This window comes from Mus caroli, chromosome 17, assembly GCF_900094665.2.
Source record: "Mus caroli chromosome 17, CAROLI_EIJ_v1.1, whole genome shotgun sequence".
NCBI lineage: Eukaryota > Metazoa > Chordata > Mammalia > Rodentia > Muridae > Mus > Mus caroli.
This window is the reverse complement of record NC_034586.1, coordinates 26,840,036-26,862,126: the sequence shown is the minus strand read 5'-3', so window position 1 is coordinate 26,862,126 and position 22,091 is coordinate 26,840,036. Positions and strand designations below refer to the sequence as shown.

General features: G+C 50.4%; 1 protein-coding gene across 3 annotated transcripts in view; it reads right to left on the bottom strand.

Annotated features, from left to right (window-relative positions):
• Positions 1-22,091, bottom strand: part of Umodl1 (uromodulin like 1) — a 56,145-nt gene that overhangs the window by 18,349 nt on the left and 15,705 nt on the right. Inside the window, exons 5-15 of one of the 3 annotated variants that reach the window (XM_021149285.2) lie at positions 19,869-20,058; positions 19,096-19,212; positions 12,413-12,667; positions 10,642-10,754; positions 8,856-9,075; positions 8,166-8,303; positions 6,534-6,761; positions 6,195-6,446; positions 4,723-4,980; positions 3,266-3,378; positions 635-848 (exon numbers count right to left, since the gene is read on the bottom strand). In XM_021149285.2, the coding sequence (XP_021004944.1) occupies positions 635-848; positions 3,266-3,378; positions 4,723-4,980; positions 6,195-6,446; positions 6,534-6,761; positions 8,166-8,303; positions 8,856-9,075; positions 10,642-10,754; positions 12,413-12,667; positions 19,096-19,212; positions 19,869-20,058 (2,098 nt within the window). Of the gene's footprint in view, positions 1-634; positions 849-3,265; positions 3,379-4,722; positions 4,981-6,194; positions 6,762-8,165; positions 8,304-8,855; positions 9,076-10,641; positions 10,755-12,412; positions 12,668-19,095; positions 19,213-19,868; positions 20,059-22,091 lie in introns of all 3 variants that reach the window. The other 2 variants (XM_021149284.1, XM_021149286.1) reach the window with 2 other exon arrangements.

The following is a 22,091-nucleotide window of genomic DNA, read 5'->3' as shown; positions in this document are numbered from 1 at the left end:
GGGGAAGAAGAAGAAGAAGAAGAAGAAGAAGAAGAAGAAGAAGAAGAAGAAGAAGAAGAAGAAGAAGAAGAAGAAGAAGAAGAAGAAGACGACGACGAAGAAGAAGACAGCTATCTAGGAGCAGGCATGGTGGCACAGGCTTTTAACCCCAGCACTTTGGAGGCAGAGGCAGGTAGATCTCTATGAATGTGAGGGTAGCCTGGTCTACAGAGTGAGTTCCAGGCCAACCAAGGCTATATAGTGAGACCCTGTATATGAGCCAATTGTTATTTTTCTTTATATCTAAGGAGGGAAGAGTCTAAACTGTCCATCTCTCCCTGTTTTCTTCACTGGTGCTTCTGCTAGGATCTCTGTGGACTCTTCCTGGACACTCTGGCTGCCCAGAATGACTGATTTGTTCTCAGCTCATCAAAGCCCTGGGTGACAAGGAAGGGACATCCCTAAGACTTTTAGAAGGTTCAACCCTTCAGTTTTAACACTAGTATGGTAGCAGTAAGAAAGACAAGGAAGCCACTTCAAGCTTCAGACCGTTCCTGGGAATCCCCACAGAGAGGCTCAGAGCACATCTTCCTAACCAAGAGCCACAGCTGACTTTGACTGGGGCAGATTAGTCTCAAGCCCAGCCCCAGCATACCTTGCATAAAAGTTTTGCCTCTGACCACCTCCAGCATCGATGTGTTCTGTAAGGCATCGAGGAAGCCGGCAGACACCTCCCTGACATCAAGGTCCGCTGTCATTAGCAAATTAAACTCCACCACGATGCTGCCATTTGTGATGTTAGTGATGTCCACACGGATCCTGCCTGCATCCATGTGCTGACGCAGCGTGGCTGGCAGAGAGTCCCGCACCTTCGAGAAAACAGGCTGTGTGAGAAGGGCTGCCTGCTGAGGTCACAGGCCATTTGTCCTAAGAATAGATACTCCTGGTAATTTCTGCCTGGCATCCAGGACAGGTTTGTGGCAAGAAGGTCCAAGTCTCAAATCAGTTCTTGGCCCTCACAGGCCAGCCCAACACCTTGGGTGTTGATGGTGCCTAGAAGAGTCCCTTCTCCCTATAAGCTGCCAACAGCTGCAAACAGCTGCCCTTGAGGTGAACAGGGGGCAATGCCAGCAGAGCCCCATCCACACAGGCCTGTAACACAGAAGCTCACAATGGCAGTTAACAGTCACCTGTTCTTAGTTCAGAGGTAGGGAGAGTGGGGGGGGGCTGAGTGGTCCTGAGGAGGAAGACCACCTATGCCCTTTGCTTTTCTAGAATGTTTCTTTGCCTCTAATGCTTCAGGACTTATCCCCATCCCCACCCTTCTTCTTCCTACCCACCTGTTTTCAGGCTACTTCTGAATGAGTGTCTCCAGCAGCCAGCCCTATCAGGACACAAACACACAGACACAGATACACACACACACACACACACACACACACACACACAGAGTTCCTGCCTCTGAAAGGCTTGCTTTTGTCTTCTATGTTTTAGAGCACAGTCATATGACACAGGCTACATCATTCTGATCCAACCCAACACAGTTTAAGACACATGGTCTTATGACAAACCTTACCAGTCCACGTGATTCAAATTACCCTGGAAAAAGTGCCTCCAGGGACTGTTAGAGAAACCCATAGGGGGCAGTGCCCCATGGCATGAGCTCCTGGCCTCCCCTTTCCTCCTCTGGGACACCCAGGGCAGAGAAGCCCCTTGTCTCCCATCAGAGGCTGGGTATCACCACCCCCGCCCCTGCTGACTTTGGGGGGCTTGGGCAGACAGCCACTGTGCTTATCTCGGGGACACCTGCTTCTCAACCCCCTCCCCTGATTTCCTTAGATAGATCTGCCAAAGCATTGGGTCACTATTCAAATGTCACCATTTCAAAGTGATCTCCAGGCAATGCTCTAAACCCTGCTAGGAAATGATGAGCCATTAGCCCATCACCTCCAGAGCTGGGCTTGGTATCTTGAATGTGTATATGGTACACAATTGTTTTCTGCCCTGAGACACTAGACAGGTAAAGCAACTGTGTTCAAAAATGGGCCAAGAATGAAATAGTCTTAAAAGGAAAGGCTAATCTAAAAACTTGGGATGGAGCTGCTGCAGTTGGCCATCAAAGTGGGGAAGGGGCTCAATCAACATCTGTTGTTGATGTTGTATACAACCATTTAAAGAGAGGTGATGCATGTTATCCATCACCTTTGAAGACTCTTGGATCCAGGTACTTGGAGAGTTGAGAAATCCAGGATAAAGAAAGCAGGGCCTCAGAGCCTCTGGAGCCAGACTGGCACAGCTCCTGTGGCTGCATCAGAGAGTAGCACCCATTGGCTTCTGGACATACCAGCATGTTAATCAGAATCAACACTAGGTGGCACTGTCCAGCCCTCCCGTTAAAACTCAGACTTCCTGGCTAGGTTGAAATTCCCCCGATGACTAGATTATAGGTGCTTTATCTATACTTTAAAAAGTCATGCAATCTAGGGCTGGGGCTGGGGCTGGGGCTGGGGCTGGGGCTGGGGCTGGGGCTGGGGCTGGGGCTGGGGCTGGGGCTGGGGCTGGGGCTGGGGCTGGGGCTGGGGCTGGGGCTGGGGCTGGGGCTGGGGCTGGGGAGAAGTAACTTGTAAGGGGTATAGGGTACCCTGAGGGTAATTAAACATTCTGAAATTAGATGGTGGTGGTAGCTGCAGATACTTGCAAACAATATAAACCACTGGATTTTCACACTATCACGCTGTCTGAAATGGAGCTCAACTTTTAAATATTAATTTATGTGTGTGTGCATGCATGCATGCCCACATGCATTCAGTGCATACATATTACAGGGGATGGAACCTAGAGTCTGGTGAATTCCAGGTAAACATTGTAACACCCTTAGCTTTCTACTTTATAAATTTCAAAGCAGGTCTCACTAAGTCATCCATGCTAGTCATGAGCTCTCTCGGTAGCACCCATAGGCTTTAAACTTGGAATCCTCTTGCCTCCACTTCTTGATTATGGCTCTGCACCAGCAAAACCCTGGTTAAGCACTTTGTTGAATATAGACAGGGCTTTCTGCTCCACAGGGAAGGTGAAGCAAGATGCACAGGGGTATGGCTTCTGCCTCCTCCAGACAGGCCACAGCCAGATAGTTCAGGATGCTTAAACCTGCTGGAGTCTGACCCAGCTTCCCCCAGAAACAGGTAATCCACAAGACCCATAGGTCTTATACCTAGTTGGCAGCATGTAGAATCCCCCTGCCTCCTTCCTTTATTCCTGTGGAGTAGGACTGACCATGCTAACTCACCGTTCTGAAGAACAACTCTACGAACTCTCGGTGCTCCCTGCTGCTGGTATTGCGGAAGGATTCCGAATACTGCATGCTCGTGATCTGGACGTTCCCGGCAAGTTTCTGGGCCACTGCAGGATGGAGAATGCATTAAGTCACAGGCTGTCATTTCAGTGTCCCTGATGGCTACAGGAGCATCAAAGCTGTCCTGGCTCCAAAGAAGAAACAGAGACTGGGCTGCCCACAGCCATGGCCCACCAGGCTCCAAAGGATATGGAACAGCATGCTGCTGGCTGGCGTCTCTTGAGTTTTTACTGCAAGCCAGGCAGCTGGCTAGCAAACCGGGACAGTTGCAGAGGAAACAGGCACCAAGAGACAGTCAAGGCCACAGTGTAAACCAGATTTACCTGGATACCAAGCTCAGAGCTCAGCGCCTATGCCTCACTGGGGGGGGGGGGGGCTTGTTCAGTCAGCTCCTTTCCCGCCCTGTGGTCATACCTCTCTGTGGTCTAAGGGTGGCCCCACTTTGACCTGGCCTATTCTCTGTGAGTTTTTGCCTTTTGGGGCTTCTAGGAACCCATGGAACATGCACATAGACTGGAGCTTAGACTATTCCCAGTCGCATCCTGGCTTCTGGCACGTCAGTCTTTACACATTCAGCCCCTTCCCTGAATGGCTGTGGCATGCCTGCTCCATGTAAGGAGCCTGGGACACCAAATGGGAATGACAACCTTCTCCCCCTGGTGACATCCAGCGCACCTCCCAAGAGAATCTCACTCAGTCCTAAGACAAACTGTAAAGCCATCTCACTACTATTCCTGATGAGCCTCAAACCCCGTGTTCTTGGGGGAGAGAGGACAGTGTTATTGTATCAAGGGGCCAGAACCATGGTCAGAGGCACACACAACTTAATGGAAGGGCTATAGCAGCAGCAACGGTAGGAACAGACACGGGGCGCGTCTTAGAGCCATACACACCCATAGACAACCCCTTCCTTCCAGAGTGAAGGAGACCTTCAGGGGTCTCCTGGCTTGGCTCAGACTCAAGGGCTTTTCCTGCCTGACCACCCTCTATTCCAGATGGCCATGGGCTGTTTTAACTGCACCCAAATAGGTCACCTTAGGCATCATCCAAAGAATGTACCCCCAACCTCTAGACACAGTACCCAGAGTGTGGGAAACTCCCTGTGATGTGAAGACCGTCTACAGCATCACACACATAGAAGAGTCGTGTGTTGGGAAACGGATGTCAAGTAGTAATTAAGAAGCAAAGAGGGTGTTAGCTGACTTTGTAACTGCGGGAAGGACTGTCTCCCGTGTAATGGGGTCCCTGTGTTGTTGTTCAAGTCTGACACCATCTCCTCCCAAAGTGAGCCAGGTCGGTTGAAGCTGAGAAGGTATGGACACCCAGTGCCCCAGAGTCAGCCTCTTCTCTGCTCAACTTTCATGCCTGTCTGCTTGTCCAGAGATCCTTACCTGTCCGCACTTTCAGCTGTGTTCTGGCACCTTCTTTCCCACACACCTTAGCCACAATCTCCACCAGATACAAGGTTCCCCATTCCAGTCCCGACAATGTCACATTATTGTTCTGGGTCTCCATAGTCATGGCAGGACCCCGAGGAGAGACCCATGTGAGGTGGAAGGCAGGGGAGAGGTGGATGTCTGCAGGCCACTCGAGGGAGAAGCTGGTACTGGTCACGTTAGAGACCGTGACCTTTCCAATGGGTCCAGGAACTGGGAAGTGGGACAAAAAACGTTGACATGAACATCGATCCCCCTACATCATGGGACAGGAAAAGAGCTTCCAAAGGCCCAAAGTCCAATACTTAATGCGGGGAGGGGTGAAGGAAGCCAGTGATGCAGACTCTCATGACCCCATTACAGAGACAGTACCCCTGTGCACAGGACCTTGTGGGACCCTTAGCTTGGCTTCTTAATGGAAGCCCTGTGTTATGACAACAGGAATTGGTTCCTGGGATATTTCGTTCCAGGGATGGCTCATCCCCAGCCCTGGGGTCCTAGGCTGCCTCAAACCATTCCTCCTCTGCAGGTTCTGGGTGGCTCCTCCACAAGGTGATCTAGCCTAATCCTTTACAGGTGTCCCAGGGGCAGACATTGGCACTGCTGGCTTGAGAGTCCCTCTGACAGGGAAGTCTCTGACTCCTGTGGGATAATCCTGGCTCACAGGGTCCTGGAGCCCGTGTTGTACCTCAGAGTTTCCAAGGGTCACCCTTGTCAGTGGCTCAGTTTGGGCAAAATCCACAGTGGATCTGGCATGGTAAGCTGACCAAGGGGCAGGGGACACTGTCAGCTAGGCCTCATGAGCCTCAGCTCACATGCTGGTTGGAAGGGTCATTCATTCCTTTGTATTCCCAAGACCTGGTGACAAGCTAAACCCTTTGTGTACCACCTGGACCAGCTGGGGGTTGCAGAACAGCTGTGACATAGATAACTGAAGTACACATGGGGGTATTGAAGGCTGGGAGATGTCAGGGTTGCATAATCGGTGGAGGTTCAGTGTGGCTGGGGTGAGGAAGAGGGAGAGGGCTTGATGGGGTCAGCAGGAAAGCTGAAGTTTGGGAAGCTGGGATAGTATAACACTGATGACAGATGAGGGTGCAGTGCTGCTTGGAATTATGGGATTGCTCCAGTACTAGATGGGATACATACTCTCTAAAGTCCCCCTCCCTCCTGTCTATCTTCTCCCTCAACTGTTGAAAGCCAAGGGCTCATAGGAAGTAAAAAGGGAGAGAGCTGGGGATGAGAAGGGAGCCTTTATTCTTTCTGACTAGACCAGTCACCTGCTGCCAAAGAGAACCACACTATCCCATGTCTGAGCCCACCTATGTTCAAGATGAGAAAGCACAACCGACATTTCTGGCAAGTCTGATGCCAGGGCCCACACAGGCTGAGGTTCCAACTGGGGTCCCTGTCCCCAGATGACTTACCACAGGCAGGGGACTCTGGAGTCACATCGGTTGGGGCTGATGGCGGGCCTGGGAAGGAGGAAGATCGAGGGTCTTCATTTGGTAGTCTTATGGAGTTTGGAAGTGTCTTCCAAGTGGGACTGGAGTGCCACACAACATAGCCCGTGGTTGTAGCAGTCAGGAAGGGTGGATCTTTGGTGATAAATTCCTGTGACTCTCCAGTGGTGTGCAGTGGGGCATCTGTGGTCCCCTGATGGGTTCCATGGGTCTGTCCTGGAGCCCAGGGAACAGAGCTTGTCACCCCACTGGTATTTCTGTGGGTTATGCCCAGGTTTGGAGTCACGTTGGGCGCCTCCATACCTTGTCCTGTGCTATTCCTATCCTGCCTGACTATGCTACCCCCATCTCTCACTGATGGGGGCACTGAGGTCCAGGTTTGACTTCTTGCTGGGGTGCTCCTTGGGTGCTTGGAACTTAGTGACTCAGTGAGGGTCTCTGGGCCAAAGGTTGTTATTCCCGTACTGACAGCTGGGACTGTGACCTTCGTTGTTACAGACAGTCCATCTCCTGTGGGGATCACCATGTCACCTACAAGATATATCCACTGTCAGATGCAAGAAACAGCCATCAGAGTCTCCTTACAAGCAAGAGCCATCCCTAGAGAAAGACACTGCATTGCAAAGATGCCCTCAACCCTTTGTGAGTCTGGAGAGATGACTTAGCAGCCAAGAACACTTGCTCTTCTTCCGTGACACAAGTTCGTTCCTCGGATTCAATAAGCAGCTCACAGTGCTCTATAACTCCACCTCTAGGGAATCTGGTGCCCTCTTTGGACCTCTGCAGGCAACGGCATTAGTGTACACCCATCTACATAGACGAGCATGCAGATACATAATTAAAAGCGAATCTATAAAAACAGAATTGCCCCGTCGCAGTGGTGTGGACCTGTAATCCCACCTCTGAGGAAGCAGAGGCAGGAGGATACCTGGGGTTCAGTAATCAGCCAGGCTAACCTTATCTGTGAGTTTTGGATTCCAGTGAGAGGAGACCCGTAGTGTGTACACACAGTTAATCCTAGCACAAGGTGTCTGGTTCAGCCTCTACAAGCACATGCACATACATGTGACTACCACACACACACACACACACACACACACACACATATGCACACACAAGATGGGGGGAGAAGGAGGAGGAGGAAAAGAAGAAAGAAGGAGGAGAAGAAGAATGAGGGAAGGGAGGGAGGGAGGGAGGGAGGGAGGGAGGGAGAGAGAGAGAGAGAGAGAGAGAGAGAGAGAGAGAGAGAGAGAGAGAGAGCTCCTTTCCCCCAGCATGCTCCCAAGGCAGACTTGACTAATCAGGACAGAACATCTGATATCTGTAAGGGTAGACTTAACTAATTGGATACAGAATCAGATATCTGCAAGTATCTGCCTTCTGCTTCTTAGCTCAGCCCTTTCCCCCACTAAAAGACTTGGAGAGTGGGTAAAGATATGTCAGGACTAGGACTCAGGAGCCCCTTACCCACCCCTGGAGGTCCCTCATCTAGTTTTTACATTCTCTCCATCTTGAATCCATTAAGAAATGATTTCCCACCACTGCCTGCCCCCCCCCCCCTCTCCCCCCCCCCCCCCCGATCCTGGGGACATTTTGTGACTTTCTTGGGCTGGGGTACTTTGCTTACATGGATTCTTGTGTGTGTGTGTGTGTGTGTGTGTGCACGCGCACGCGTGCATATGGTGTGTGTGTGTATATATATATATATGTATATACATACACACAAATATATGTACTCTAATTTTACAGCTGCCTTGGAATTTGCATTTGCTCTTAGGTACATTTATCATCACATTGGTTCCTTCTAAATAAAAACCAACCAAACCAACCAAACCAAAACAAAACAAACAGAAGCACTACTGTAGCCCTTAGCACTATGCCTGTCGAAGCTGGCCCTCCCACCCCAGGTCTCAGAGCCCTGCTGGGCATACATACCCTCGCAGACCCTGCCAGCCCTGGAGGGGCTGGCATCCCTGGCTGTGAGGCACTGGCACGTGTAGGAGCCCTCCAGGTTGATGCAGCGTGCGCTCGGGTGGCAGTCATGCTCCGAGCTGTGTGCACACTCATCCCAGTCTATGGGAAGAGGGGGGAGTGTTAGTGAGAAAGGGGCCGGACTGGTCAGGAAGACAAAATCTCTCTGCCCTTCCTATAGAGAACTGCTGGGCACGGATGGGCCTCCTGAGGCCCAAGTCTGTCAAACACTCAACGTGAAAATTCTCTCTTTGGATTGGCAAAAAGAATTAATAACAGGGTTGGTGAAGCAGCTCCAAGGTGAGCAGCTGACTGACAGACATTGTAGTACCGTGCCCTGACCACCAGACACAGGGATCTCCCTACCCCGACCTCCACCACCTCTCATCCCTGCCCTATGGACTCCTCCTTTTGCGCTGTGTGCCGGACCAGTGACTGTAAAAGGCAGTCCAGAGGGAAGGAGCCCACGTCAGGAGGAGCCTGTGGTTCTGGCCCTTGCTTCTCATAGAGGAGCCCGGGATATGATTTACACTTTTATTTTATTTGACTTTCAGGTAAAGGGAAGACTAGCTCAAACTGCTGCTGCCTGAGCAACTTGTGAGCTGTATGCATGCCCCCCTCCCCCCCTCCCCCACTTTGCCCTAAGAGACGTACCTTGCACGAATGTCCTCTGCTGGTCAACCTGGAACACGTTGCTCACAGACAGGGGGAGCAGCATGGGCTTCAGTGTGTGGACACCCACTGAAAAGTCAGGATCTTGCAGGGTGAGTCTAAGCGTCACCACTAGACTCCCTGCCTGCAGAGACACGATCTGCATCCTCAGCCTCCCTTGTCTGTACAGGTCAGAGATGGCTTGGGGGAAGGAGTTTTCCACCTAGCCGGGAGACACACGTGGCTGCTCAGATGGCTGCTGGAGATGCCCCCCTCCCTTGCCCCGACTCACAAGGGCCACCCAGCTCTCTCTGGAACAGCTGTGGAGTCCCACAGTACCCACCACAACCCAGCCTCTGGCTACTCATGGACAGTCCGTCCAACTGTCCTTGAAGGGAATGTGTGGCTTGTGGGTGAAATAGGGAGCCAGTCAGCTTGATTGATGAGCTTACTGACAGGGAGGGCCAACCAAGAATGCCCCAATGGCTGGTAGCAGTGACCTCCTTACTGGGGAGACACCAATCTCTCCCCTACCATCCCATGAGCAGTATGACTAGCTTAGGGGGACCCACAATAACAACCGACAAAAACCTAGCTAGCTAAGAACCTTCAAGAACTGCCCCTGGGAACCAGGCAGGGGGATCATATCTAAGGTCAGCCTGAGCCATATGGTGATCTCTAAGCCAGCCTAGGATGTAGAATGAGAGCCTGATTAAAAAAAAAAAACTACAAATAAAAGAAGCTGGTGCTCTTAGAGGCTGGTATCAGGGGCAGCTCCTCAATAGTCTGCCATCTCTGCACACCCTGCACATAGAAGACCCTAGGTCTTTTTATTCTAGACTCTTTCCAGGGAGGTTGGTATGCAGAATAGCCTGAGGACCTCAAGATGGTGGCTTCCTCTAGAACAAAAGACAAGCCCTTCTACCATCGGTGTAGCAAACAGAACCTCCCCTTCTGGAACATAACTCAGGGTCTATAAGATCTGGGCTCCCTAAGTCAGGAGTTGCTCAGTTGAAGGATGCCCCCCTTTGCAGACATGCAAGTCTTCATAGATAGTGCCCTGCATAGCGTCTGGGAAGGGCAGGATGGGGAAACCAGCTTTATCTGATTCTTGGGCCACCTGCTGTGCTGTGATGGCACTCTACCACTAAACTAGAAACCTTGTGCTTTCTAACAACATCAGCAACAGTATTATCAAGCTAGCTTGTGATTTTCCAAAGGGGTAAAATCCCAGGCCCTGGATAGCTGGAGAAGGCAGCTTTCTCTCCAACCCAGAACCTATGTTAGCTAGAAAATACTAGCTTCGTTCTCCAGGCCTGGTGCCAGTGTCTCCTGCCAACCACAGGGGGCAACAGATGCTAAGACTGGTGGCAGAGACTTGCTCAGGAAGCTACTATGAAGCTACACAGGATAAGAGCATCCCAAGGCAGATTTGTATAGTAAGTCCAGCCAGATGATCAAGGTTCTAATTTGATGGAAGATTGCTATTCAAAGAGGGGCCATATCGGGGGGTGTGACCTCTGCAGGCTGTTACAGAATATATGACTTTGCCCAGTCACAGGGAGGAGCCATGTGCATGTGTATGTGAACATGTGTATGTACATGTACATGGGTGGGTATGTATGTGCACATGTAAGCATGTGTATCACATGTGTCTACATGTGCACACATGTGACTGCGTGTGTGCATGCATGTATGTGTGTGTTTGTCGTTCATGTGTGCATATGCATATATGTGCGTCCTTGTTCCGAGTACTTGAGGGCAAGCCAGCGGTCTGCCGTCCTGCTACCTCATGAAACAGCTGTCGAGAAAAGTTCCAGAATTCCCCGCTGCTGCAGTCAAGAATCTGCTCTGTCAGGTTACGGTCCATGATCCGTATTGTGACTTGGAAAACCTGGGCATCTGAGACAGAAGGGACACAAATTAGCTAAAAACCTGGGAGGGGAAGTCACATGCTGGGGTTAAGGTATACCTAGGTGACAGAATGCTCAACTAGCATGCACATGGTCCTGGCCTTAGTCACCAGCATCATTCACTCAAAAAACAGCTATGAGCATTCTTGCCCTTGCTTTCCTCAAAGCCTCTTCTTTTATTGGTACATCTTTTGAAGAAAATAAATCAAGAGATCAATTTTAGACCGAGGTGATCAAACTGGAGAAATCTATACAAGGAATGGTAACGCTGATGCTTGCTCTATAGTAAAAGAATCAACCCATGTCAGATGCATGCTGTCACCTGGGACAGGGACACTGAGTCACCAGACTTGTAGGAGCTGGTTTTCAGGTTGCACATGTGGGGTCCCAAGGCCCCTCCAGCTGTCCTTTCCTGGCGTAGGAGAATGTGCTGAGTACAGGCCCTGACCAGGTCCTCATGTTCAACCACTGCCCATATCTCTACATTAGAGTCTGCTGGTCCCAGTCTGCCAGGACCTTTTGGGTTTCAGCACAAAAAGTGCCACCACTTTGACCCTTGCCATGAGGTTGCCTCTCCTCAAGATGTTAGGGGCCTATGTCTCTTTTACAAGAGTAAACCCAGTGTGCACAGGCACTGGGTGAGCACCGCTGTAGTCTGTTATGCTCTCTAACTATTGACAGCCACAGATTAACTCCAGCCTGGGATGGAGAGCCCCGGGCCCACGGGCTAAGGACTCAACCCAACAGATCACATGTTGCATGTCACACAGAAGCCACAGAAATGTTGCCAGAGCTGCAGGGAGGTTCTTGTGCCTGGGAGTCATTCCTTCCAGGGGACACCTGGAACCGGCTCCCCACATGCTGTTTGCCCTGCACCCAAACCTGCGATAAGCTTAAGCCATTCCTGGAAGGGAGAAGATTCTGTAGTGACAATGAGTCTGACCCTAGCCTGCAGTTACCATCTGTGCTAGGGGAGGGACAGATCTGAGAGCCTAGGACCTCAAAGGTTGTGGAGTCCCCCTCCTCTTTTCACACCACAGCCTCAGAACTAAGGGAGCCACCTCATTATCTTGCCTAGTCTGTAGGTCGCCATGACCAGGCAGAGCCAGGCAGGCAACCTATAAAGACTGGATGTCCACATCAGCTGCCACCGAGTGCCCGAGGTCTGAGCAATATGCATGTGTCCTGTAGGTTTGGAAGAATCTGTCCAAACCTACTGGTGCAGGCAGAGTGGATGCTATGAGCCACAGGAAATAGGATGTGTTTCCATTTCATCAAGACACCCCTGAGCCACCCAGCCCTGATAGCAGGAGGCTATTCAGACCGTCCTGGAGGAGTCTGTGTGGCTGAATGTCTGTGTCACACCGTGATCTGTGGGTACCTCCTTCCTATACCTGACAAAGTTCATGTTCGCCAGACTATTAGAAAGCAGGTCTTCACAGAGCTTGTAGGTCAGCAAGCAAGGAGCCCGTGTAAGCACCATGCAGCACTCTGTCCAGTGTGGGATCACCAGAGGATCAGAGCTCATGCAAGTAGACAACCCTCCCGCTCTGCATTCAGGAGGAATTGTGTGACATGCTAGGGTCCCAGAACTCTGGGACAGAAAAGCCCACTCCAGGAAGCACGGCTTTCAGACTAGTGCCTTACCTGTCTTGACAACCAGTGTGGCAGAAACATTGGCCTGGCACCCCAGGTAGCTAGTCCTCACGCTGTAAAGTACTCCAGCCTCCAACTCAGACACAGCCATAGTGTGGCCCCTTATCCAATCGCTTCTGAGTATCTCTTTGCCTTTGTACACTTGAACGTGGAAAGTGTGGTTCTGAGTGGAATTCAAACTCCAGGACACATGGAAACTGCTGCTGGTGACATTAAGTGCCATGAAATCTCGGATTGGAGGGCAATCTGGGGAAAAATAAACATGGACTTCAGAGAGGAGGCATCTCAGCTTTCATCCTACCTGCTCACCCAGCAGGGTGACCAATGCTCAGAACAACACTAGCTCATCTTACAATAATTAACTAATTTACTTAGTTTAAAAACAAAGGTTGAAGGCTGAGAAGATGGCTCAGTAGATTAACTGATTGCCTCAAAAGTGAGCAGGTGTGTGTGTGGGGGGGAGCAGATCCTCAAACCCATGTAAATGCCTGGTAATCATGGCAGCTGCCTGTAACTCCAGTACTTCCTAGATGGGGATAGGGGACCACTGCCTCTCACCTAGAGCAAGCTGGCTAGTGAAGCTAGACGAATCACACTGACAGGCTCTGGCCCATGAGAGACCCTGCCTCAAAGGGTATAGTGGATAGAAATTGAGGAAGACTCCTAGTGGCAAGCTCAGGCCTCCGTGTGTGAATGTGCATATGTGTATGGGCACATGCATGCACCAATAAATACAGGCACATGTGTACACACACCACAGAGGCATAGACACTAAAGCGAGTTACATGGTAGGTAGGAAGTCATCTGGTACTGTTGCTTGGCCTCTGCATGCACCCACACACAGAAGTTAGAACAGTCTATGGGAACCATGAAACCATGACCAAAAGAGGCCTATAGTGAAGGCCATTGTTCTGTGCTGTGGCCAGGGTGTGTGTGTGTGTGTAAAATACGGGCTTGACATGTGTTGCCAGGCTACGGTCATGCCAACTACGTGTCCACAAGGATTTTATCCTGATTGTCTTTAGCCATTGGCTTGTGAGTCAGACAGGGTTTCCTCCACAGCCCCGTTTTCACTTTCCCATCTAAACATGAGTTCTGCAGAGCAAGCAAAGTACTAAACAGCATCCACTCTATAACTAAAGTGGAACTCAAGCTCTGCTTCGGGTGGACCAGGAGCTCTGGCTCCCTGGTGGTCGGCTCGCAGTGGGAACTATGTAAGAAGTGGGTGCTATCAGAGTTTCTACACCAGAATTTCAGTTCTGCTAAAAAGAATAAACAATCAGGACTTAAAAGTATTTTGTAAAAGCCATACTAAAGGGGGAAAACCCTCTTAAATAATATGGTTTCCCAACATCTTTTTTATGAGAGCTTGTAAGATACAGTTGGGGAAATAAACCAGTCAGTAAGGCCACTAAGCCTTGTGTGCAGTTTGAGGCAGAACGTCCTGCTCCAAAGCTATTCAAACACAGGGCGGAGAATGCACGGTGACCTTGAGAGAGGCCAGGGCCAAAGCCCCAGGGCTCTTATGTAGAAAAGAGCTGGTGTGATGAAATCTAGGGTGGTCCTACATGTAATCACAGGTGCCTTCATAGCAGAGGGTCAGAGGGACAGTTAACACAGCAAGAACGAAAGGTCACATGAGGACAGAGTGGAGAAGGAACCGAAGGCGCTGACATCAAAGGCTAGAGAAGTGCCACGAGCCAAGGAGTGCAGGCAGCCATCAGAAAAGGCAGGGAGCGAATCATCCCAGAGCCACCCAGAGGACCCTCAATCCAACCATCTGGCCCAGTGATGTCTGTCGTGAGCTCGTGGTCTCCTGGACTTCGAGAGGACGGTTTCCGCGATTTAAGCTGCACTGTCCAAGGTACTTTGTTCCAGCGACTACAGGGTGGTTATACATCCTCAAGTCCTGTTGAGTGAGTTTCCAGGCAGCCTTCCACACTAGGCAGAAAAACTTGTGAGGGAGCTCCAGCACCCTAAGGCCAACCTGTCTCTGTAGAACCCTTCTGTGGTGTTTTAAGATAAAAACACACCTCACCACCTCTTTCCCAGGAACTTGGATCCATCCTCCACCAATCAGGATGCCTCCTTCCAATGATTACTCTGAAGTTTACCATGGTCCTAGGAAACAGCGTGAGGTTTCCCACGATCTGAGAGTGTCCCCACACCCTCTGTCCTCCATTGTAGGGGACAACATCGTCACCAGAACACCTGTGGCCCCCTGAGAGAGACCCCAAAGGTCTGTTCTGATGACTCTCCTTCATGGAAGAAAGGGACAAGGAAGGTTGTTAGACCATCACCTGAGATCCCAGCCATGTCTTCCTTCAGCCCTGCTCCCAGCTGGAAGTGTTCTAAGCAGGTGCTAGAAGATAGAAGGCTTACTGGATGGGGGCTATGTCTAAGCAAGTATGGGGGTGGCGTCATCGTCCACGCTGCTATGAGATTTGTTGTTGATGTGGCTGTTTGGGAGCCATCCCATATGCCTGTGGGTGAACCTATGCTAGGCTTGGAGCCCTCTCTTCGGTCCATTGTTAGAGCCTTATGTCAGGTGTGTAGATCTCTGTTCACACAGCAAAGTGCTACAGAAAGAAACCCTGATCTTCCAAAATCCAGGCCAAAAGCTCTGTGGCTCTCCCCATGCTGTGGCTGGGGACAGAATCCCAAAATTCAGTGATCCTTTTGGAGCTGTTCATCAGAGTCACCAGGGCTATGGTTCTGGACTCTTGTTCCTTCTGGGTGGCCCTGAGCCATCTCTTTCTGATCAGGGACACGGGGACACCACTTCATGAGATCTCTCTGTCAAACTCTGTTCCTCTTTTCTTTTGCATCCAGCAGCTTGACACCCAAGTCTTGTGGAATGTGAAGCATCGAAGACAGACTCAAGCAAACATTCCGGTTATTGAAATCAAACTCAAATGGGAGCCACAAGGATTGCCTGAGGGATCATTCCTCTTACTCCAAGCCAGCCCTGTTCACTTTGGCAGTTGGCACTCCTGCCCCACCAGGCCACAAATGGTGGCAGCTAAAAAGCTGGCAGGTGCCAATCAAGCATGGAGATTATATAGGGGAGGATCCAGACCTTCCTCAAGGCAGGACACATCCCTAGAATAGCAAGGGCAAATCATGCAAGACTTCTTTTGGCTGTTGTCTTGTGCAAGAATCCAGCTGCCCCATGGACCATCTGTTGGGTGACTAATTTCACAAGAAATGCATCTGGAATTTATGCTGTATTTTCCAGCGACTTGTATGGCTGAGCCAGTCCAACAGATTGCCCCTTTGTATTAGCTTCTAAATTTAAAATACATGCAGCAAAAACTGGTTTGAACTCTCAAGTCTGGAAACACACACACACACATGCACATGCACACGCACACGTACAGCCCTCTTCCATCTAGAGAAACCTTCCTTTGTCTTGTCCCCCATCCATCCTCAGTCCTTGATATGGAAGGCTACTAGGGGCTTATTCTGCCTATGGCACAGCCCAATTTAACTGGTAGCAAAAGTAATTGCAGAGAGAGCCTAGCATCTTATCAGACCATTGACCACAGTCAAAATGACAGTGTTACAGCCTGTCTACCCACTACAAGGACAGGGTACTCAGAATCTACAGACCAGGGAATCTCTGAAACATGAGAGCACACAGCAAGCTCCCTGGAATTACAGTGTGTGAGGTAGGCATGCAATTTTTCAGAAGCCTAAAGTTCCTGGGCTCCTCAGATAGAAGGCCTTTGAAGGCAGAATGGAGTTGCTAGTTGTCTGTCTTCATTTGCAAGACCAGGGGACCCTAGGAATGGAACCTTCAAGGTCCTTATATTGCAGAGATGCATAGTGCAACCTCACTATGTGTCTTAGTTTGGGTTTTATTGCTGTGAACAGACACCATGACCAAGGCAACATTGTTGTCTTATAAGGACAACATTTTATTGGGGCTGGCTAACAGGTTCAGAGGTTCAGTCCATTATCATTAGGGCGGGAGCATGGCAGCATCCAGGCAGGCATGGTGCAGGAAGAGCTGAGAGTTCTACATCTTGTTCCAAAGGCAGCTAGGAGAAGACTGACTTCCAGGCAGCTAGGATGAGGGTTTTAAAGCCCATGCCCACAATGACACACCTACTCCAACAAGGCCACACCTCTTAATAGTGCCATTCTCCGACCAAAGTATATACAAACCATCACACTATGTCTGGCATTTTCTCAAGAGATCTGAGCCCTGGGGTATGGTCCACTACCTTTCTGTTACTAAAGTTGAGTGACATGACCTGTCACCTTCAGGGGAAAGAGGGACACAGGGAAGTTTCAGCAGAGCTCATGCACACAAAACTCCATGGGTTTCTCCCACTAAGAAGGGAGATGGTGGCATGAGGTTTCTATCTAGGTCTCTAATCCTTCCCTACCCAGCACCATGATGCACCATGAAGTAATGCACTGTGCGTGGAATTGAGAGATCTGGGGAGAAAACACCAGGAGATTAGGTGACCACCAGGGGCCATAGGAGGCTAAGAGATGATACTTCACATCCTATCCAGAATCCAGCCAGGGTACCCTTAAGAAGAGACACAGAGTCTCCAGGTTGCAAAGGGCAGAGCCAGAGCTGCCTTCACCCTGGCTGTGAGGTCCACTCTGCTGTCTGTGTATATATACACCTAGGACCACTCTCTGAAGTACTCTTAGCCCTACCAAGCACTAATGGGGTCAGGGCTGACAAGAAGAGCACCCCCACTTAAAGATGAGTCCCTGTCACAGGATCTCATGGACTTTCCAGGGAGATAGTCACAAAGTTCAGTCCATAGGATGGCATGGGGTCTCTGTCTAGGTCTCAAATTGGTCCCCACCCAGCACCAGGAAGCACCGGAGATAATGCACCCCCCTGGGCTGAGGGAGGCCAGAATACCTGTGATGACAAGGGGTGGAAGCAGAGGCAGAAGGAAAAACGATACAATTTAAAGTAAATAGCTCCAGAGCTCTCAGAGATAAGTGGTAAGGACAGCTGAGACACAGGCTTGGACTTTAAAGATGATAATGAAGAGAATACCACAGTTTAGAGACTGGAGACTGGATATTAAGGAGAAGTTACCTTGGCTACAAAGGGACAATAACGGGGTATGTTATTTTGGATATCAGAATGAAGGTTTGATGCTTATGGGAGGTGGGAGGAAAGGGAGGCTGGCCAAGCTGGTGCAAGGTAGTGCAGGGGTGGGTTGTTGTTGTGGATCACACACTAGTGTGTGTATGTGTGTGTGTTCAAAGTCCCCATAGCCTCTCTGTCCCCACCTCCAGCTTGGTCTTTATGATACCCATACAAAGCCAGAGATGAACCAGGTCATCCCTTTGGGATTGATATAAATGTCCCTTAAGTCTATCTCCGTTTGTTCTAGAATATTCGATCACATTGTCAACTGGAAAAGTCTTGTTGTAGTGTGGCTCAGCCCTTGTACATACCTTTAACCCAAGAACTTTATGTAAACAAGAGCTAAATAAAGTCAACCATAGGTCAAGAGGTAGAGCAAGAAACCAGCAGACAGGGAGTAAACATAGGAAAACCCAGGAAAGAGAAAGGAGGGTCTTTGAGCTGAAGGGTATTTAAGATAGGAAGAAGAAGAAGATGATGAAGAAGAAGAAGAAGAAGAAGAAGAAGAAGAAGAAGAAGAAGAAGAAGAAGAAGAAGAAGAAGAAGAAGAAAGAAGAGGAGGAGAAGGAGGAGGAGGAGGAGGAGGAAGCAGAAGCAGCTTTTTCTTTCTGGGACTTCGATGGAGTTGGAAGGTCAGCCAGGTGCTTTCTCTGCCTCTCTGATCTAACAAGGCTTTCACTGCAGCCTCTGGCTCCTGGGTCTTCATTGGGTAAGATGGAATGTTTGTGATTTTTCTTTTTAAATAACATCTTTCATCACCTTGGGAAATTTGTAACTGTCCCTTTCCTGTGCCTCCCATGCCCACTCTCCATGTGTGACTGGACACTGCATTTCCTGTATGGGCCATGCATTAACCAGACAGTTGCCATGTCAAGGATTGACTGCACACCGCTAGGAGAGTAGGCAAGGCTGCAGGGACCCAGCAGCCATTCTGCACCCGGGAGCAGAGGAACCAAAGGGCTGTACAGACAGCTTATGTTTAGACAACATGGCGCTGATGGATCTGCACGTCCAGAGGCCTAATGCTGGATGTCTAGCAGGGGCTGGGAATCAGCACAAAACGGCCAATACTGACATGCGGGATGGGGGGGGGGGGATATGNGGCGATGGAATGTAACCATTCCTGCATTCCTGGAAGAATGTCAATTTGTGTGATCCCACTTAACTATGGCCTTGAGGTCAGAGCATTGTGCCTTCACCAGCTTGCGTGTGTGTGTGTGTGTGTGTGTGTCCGCCTGAGACCTGTACATTGGCCTGTGTCTGTGCCTGTATGTGGCCTATGTGTGCCTGCATGTGCCTAAGTGCCTGCTCCTGCCTTCCTTCCCAGTGGCCTGAGTGTCAATGAATAAGTCTCCCTTACCTGTCCATGACTCATCAGGTTCTCTTCCACCTCCCAGCCTACCATGACCTTCCTCTGCTCCTGGCTTTGGAGCCTAGACCTCACACACTCGTGGGAAGATAGCTGGACTACTTGAGGCCCATACGCCATCTACCCTAGACCTGCTTTCTTTATCCCTCTCCTGACTCCTGAGGACTCCAGCAGTACCTTCATCTGTGTGGTTCAGCCGCTGGGAAGACACACATTGGTAGGAGCCCTCCAGGTTGCGGCACTGCTCTCCTACAGAGCAGGCTTGCAGCTCACTGTGAAGACACTCGTTCACATCTGTGGAAAAGGGGGAACTGGTGAGATAACCCTGAAGCTATTTCAGCCTGAGCATGCTCACTCAGTGATCCCAGGCAGCTGTATGGGATATGGCTGTATGGCGGCTGTATAGCCCATGCGCACGGCTCTGGGGCTGGCCTGAGCCTCGGTGGTCATAGCATGAGAGGTCTAAGAGTAAACCAAAGGAACCAGAAGTTTCCTGAGCTGAGAAGAATCTGGAACATCGCCCAACATTTCCAGATGGCCTGGCCCTCCCTCTTGTGTCTGTCGTCCTTCCCCCCACCCCCCAGAACACTGGCCTCATATAAAGCCACTCTTTCCAGGATGAAAAGAGCATATCTAAATATGTTTACACATAAACTCATAGTCACCCACAAAGCACCAACCCCTTCTCCTGGGGGAAAGTAAGTGTGTGGTCTTTAGCTATTTATCTTCATGCATATTCTACTTTCTAAACGTGATTTATGGAGATAAGCAATTGGATCACGATGACCTCTTGATACAACAGGCTCCAACCTAGAGCCATACCTTGCCAATCGGGACCCTCCTCCCCTCCCCTAACCACCCAGTGAAAATCCACAGAGTGTAGGCTGCTTTAACAGGAGCAGCTCTAGCCTCAGAGTCGGCTTGGCAGTGTCCCCAGAGGGCAGGCTCACCTTGCACCTGGATGCTGACCACCTCATAGACCCGATTCACCATGCCATCCAACATGACGGAGAAATTGGCTACTGTCATGAGCCGTGGAAAGCCCACCAGTAGCCATGACACAGTGGTGAATGTGTCCCTGCCACCAGTTGAGGTCAGGTAGTGTACAGCTGGGTTCAGAGGCTGCAAGGCACTGGTAACCTGGGAAGCAGAACCAGAGGGATCAATGGTGGAAGGACATCCCGTGCAGGGGGAAGGAGCCGGAGGCAAGGGACGCTGAAACACACACACACACACACACACACACACACACACGCATGAGCACACACACGCACTTGTCTACCCAACAGTAAAGAAATGTTATGAGGCTGGGTTGTTTGTCTAGCATTCATGAAGCCCCAGGTTTGATCCTCAGCACCACATTAACTGGGCATAGTGGCATACACCTGTAATTCTACCACTTGGAAGGTGGAGCCAGGAGAATCAAGTTCAAGGTCATATTTGATGACCTGGTGAGTTCAAGGCTAGCCTGGGCTACAGGAGATTGCTTATAGGAGATGAAGATGATGAAAAAGAAGAACAGGAGGAAGTAGAGGAGGAGCAGGAAGAAGAGGGAGAGCAGGAAGAGGAAGAGGAGGGGGGAGAGGAGAAGGAGGGAGAGCAGGAGGAGAAGGGAGAAGAGGAGGAGGAGGAGGGAGAGGAGAAGGAGGGAGAGCAGGAGGAGAAGGGAGAAGAGGAGGAAGAGGGGGAAGACGGAGAGCAGGAGGAGGAAGGGCAGGAGGAGGAAGGAGAGCAGGAGGAGGGAGAAGAGGAGGAGGGAAAAGAGAAAGAGGAAGGATAGGAGAAAGGAGGAGGAGGAGGAGGAGGAGGAGGAAGAGGGCTGCTACAGTATCTTACATTTGTGACCTTCCCAGAAAATCAGAGTGGCTTCAGCTTCTATATGTAGATTCAGCCCCACACAAACTCAGGTGTGAAGCCCTGCTCTCCAGCATCAGGTGAGCCTCAGTTGGACATAGGTGTGCCTGGATAAGCTGAGGGTGGACCTTGATGTTGTCATGATTAAAAGGGTACATTTGAGCTGGGTACAATAGCATATGCCTGTATCCTGGCCACTTGAGGGGCTAAAGCAGAAAGATCACCCAGTCCCAGGAGTCTGAGACCCAGCCTGAGCGACTTAGTGAGAGTCCACTTCAATCCATCATACGGCAAAATGTGGACACACAGCTGGACATGCTCAGAGTAAGGACAGTGTGACGAGGCCTAGGGGATAGATGGCCATACAAGCTAAGAGGAAGAGCTTTGCTCTTTTGGGCTCTCAGTCTCCAGAGGGAACATCACTTACCCTGATGACAGATTTTTCTAGCCCATGGAGCCAGAGAGAGCCCTTTCTGCCAAACCATTTATAGCCAGTAACGCTTTACTGGGGTAGCCCCAGGTGGCCTGCAAAGCTGTGGACCTCAGCCCCCACCCCTGCAGAAACCTGGCCTCTTACATAGAATAATATAGGTAGGGAATATAGAGGTAAGGAGTGGCCACTAGAAGGTGAGGCCTCCAGCTCTCCTATGTTATTTTAGATCGACAGTACTTTGGTTTTTTGTTTTATTTCAAATCTTTGTAGGATGCTTCCCGGTTAGCCTGCATCTCAGCATCTCGACCCTAGGGACACCAGGCATGTTGGCACTGCACACCCCGACTGGTGTCTCCAAAGCAGGTTTGTAAACAGACCTGACTCTGTGGGGCCAGAGACCTGGATCCCTTCCCAGGAGACAGAGTGTAACTAACTCAGGAGGTAAGCCAAGATCCACCCATCCCCTGTTGGAACCCTTTAGTTGCCCGGGAGCCTGCAGCTGCTGTAGCCAGGAGCCTGCCTGGGCAAGCTGACTCCCTCAGGAGGAAGGCAACTGCAGGGTTACAGAAACAGTGGGTTCAAGTGACAGGTCTCAGGGCCTAGTGTGTCAGGAATTGCTACAAACGCCTTGTAGGCTGTGATGGTTAATACTGTCAACTTGATAGGTTAACCAACAGACGCTCAGAGACTTGACACTTTCGGTGATTAAATCCTGAGGTGAGAAGACACACTCTGAATGTGCACCGTACCATTCCATGGACTGCATCCTGTGAGCCCAAATTAACCTTCCTTCCTCGAGTTACTCAGATACGGTCCCAGATATCGGTTCCCAGATACTGTTTAAACCACAGCTGCTGCTCCACATGGAATTATGATCGCTTGCATT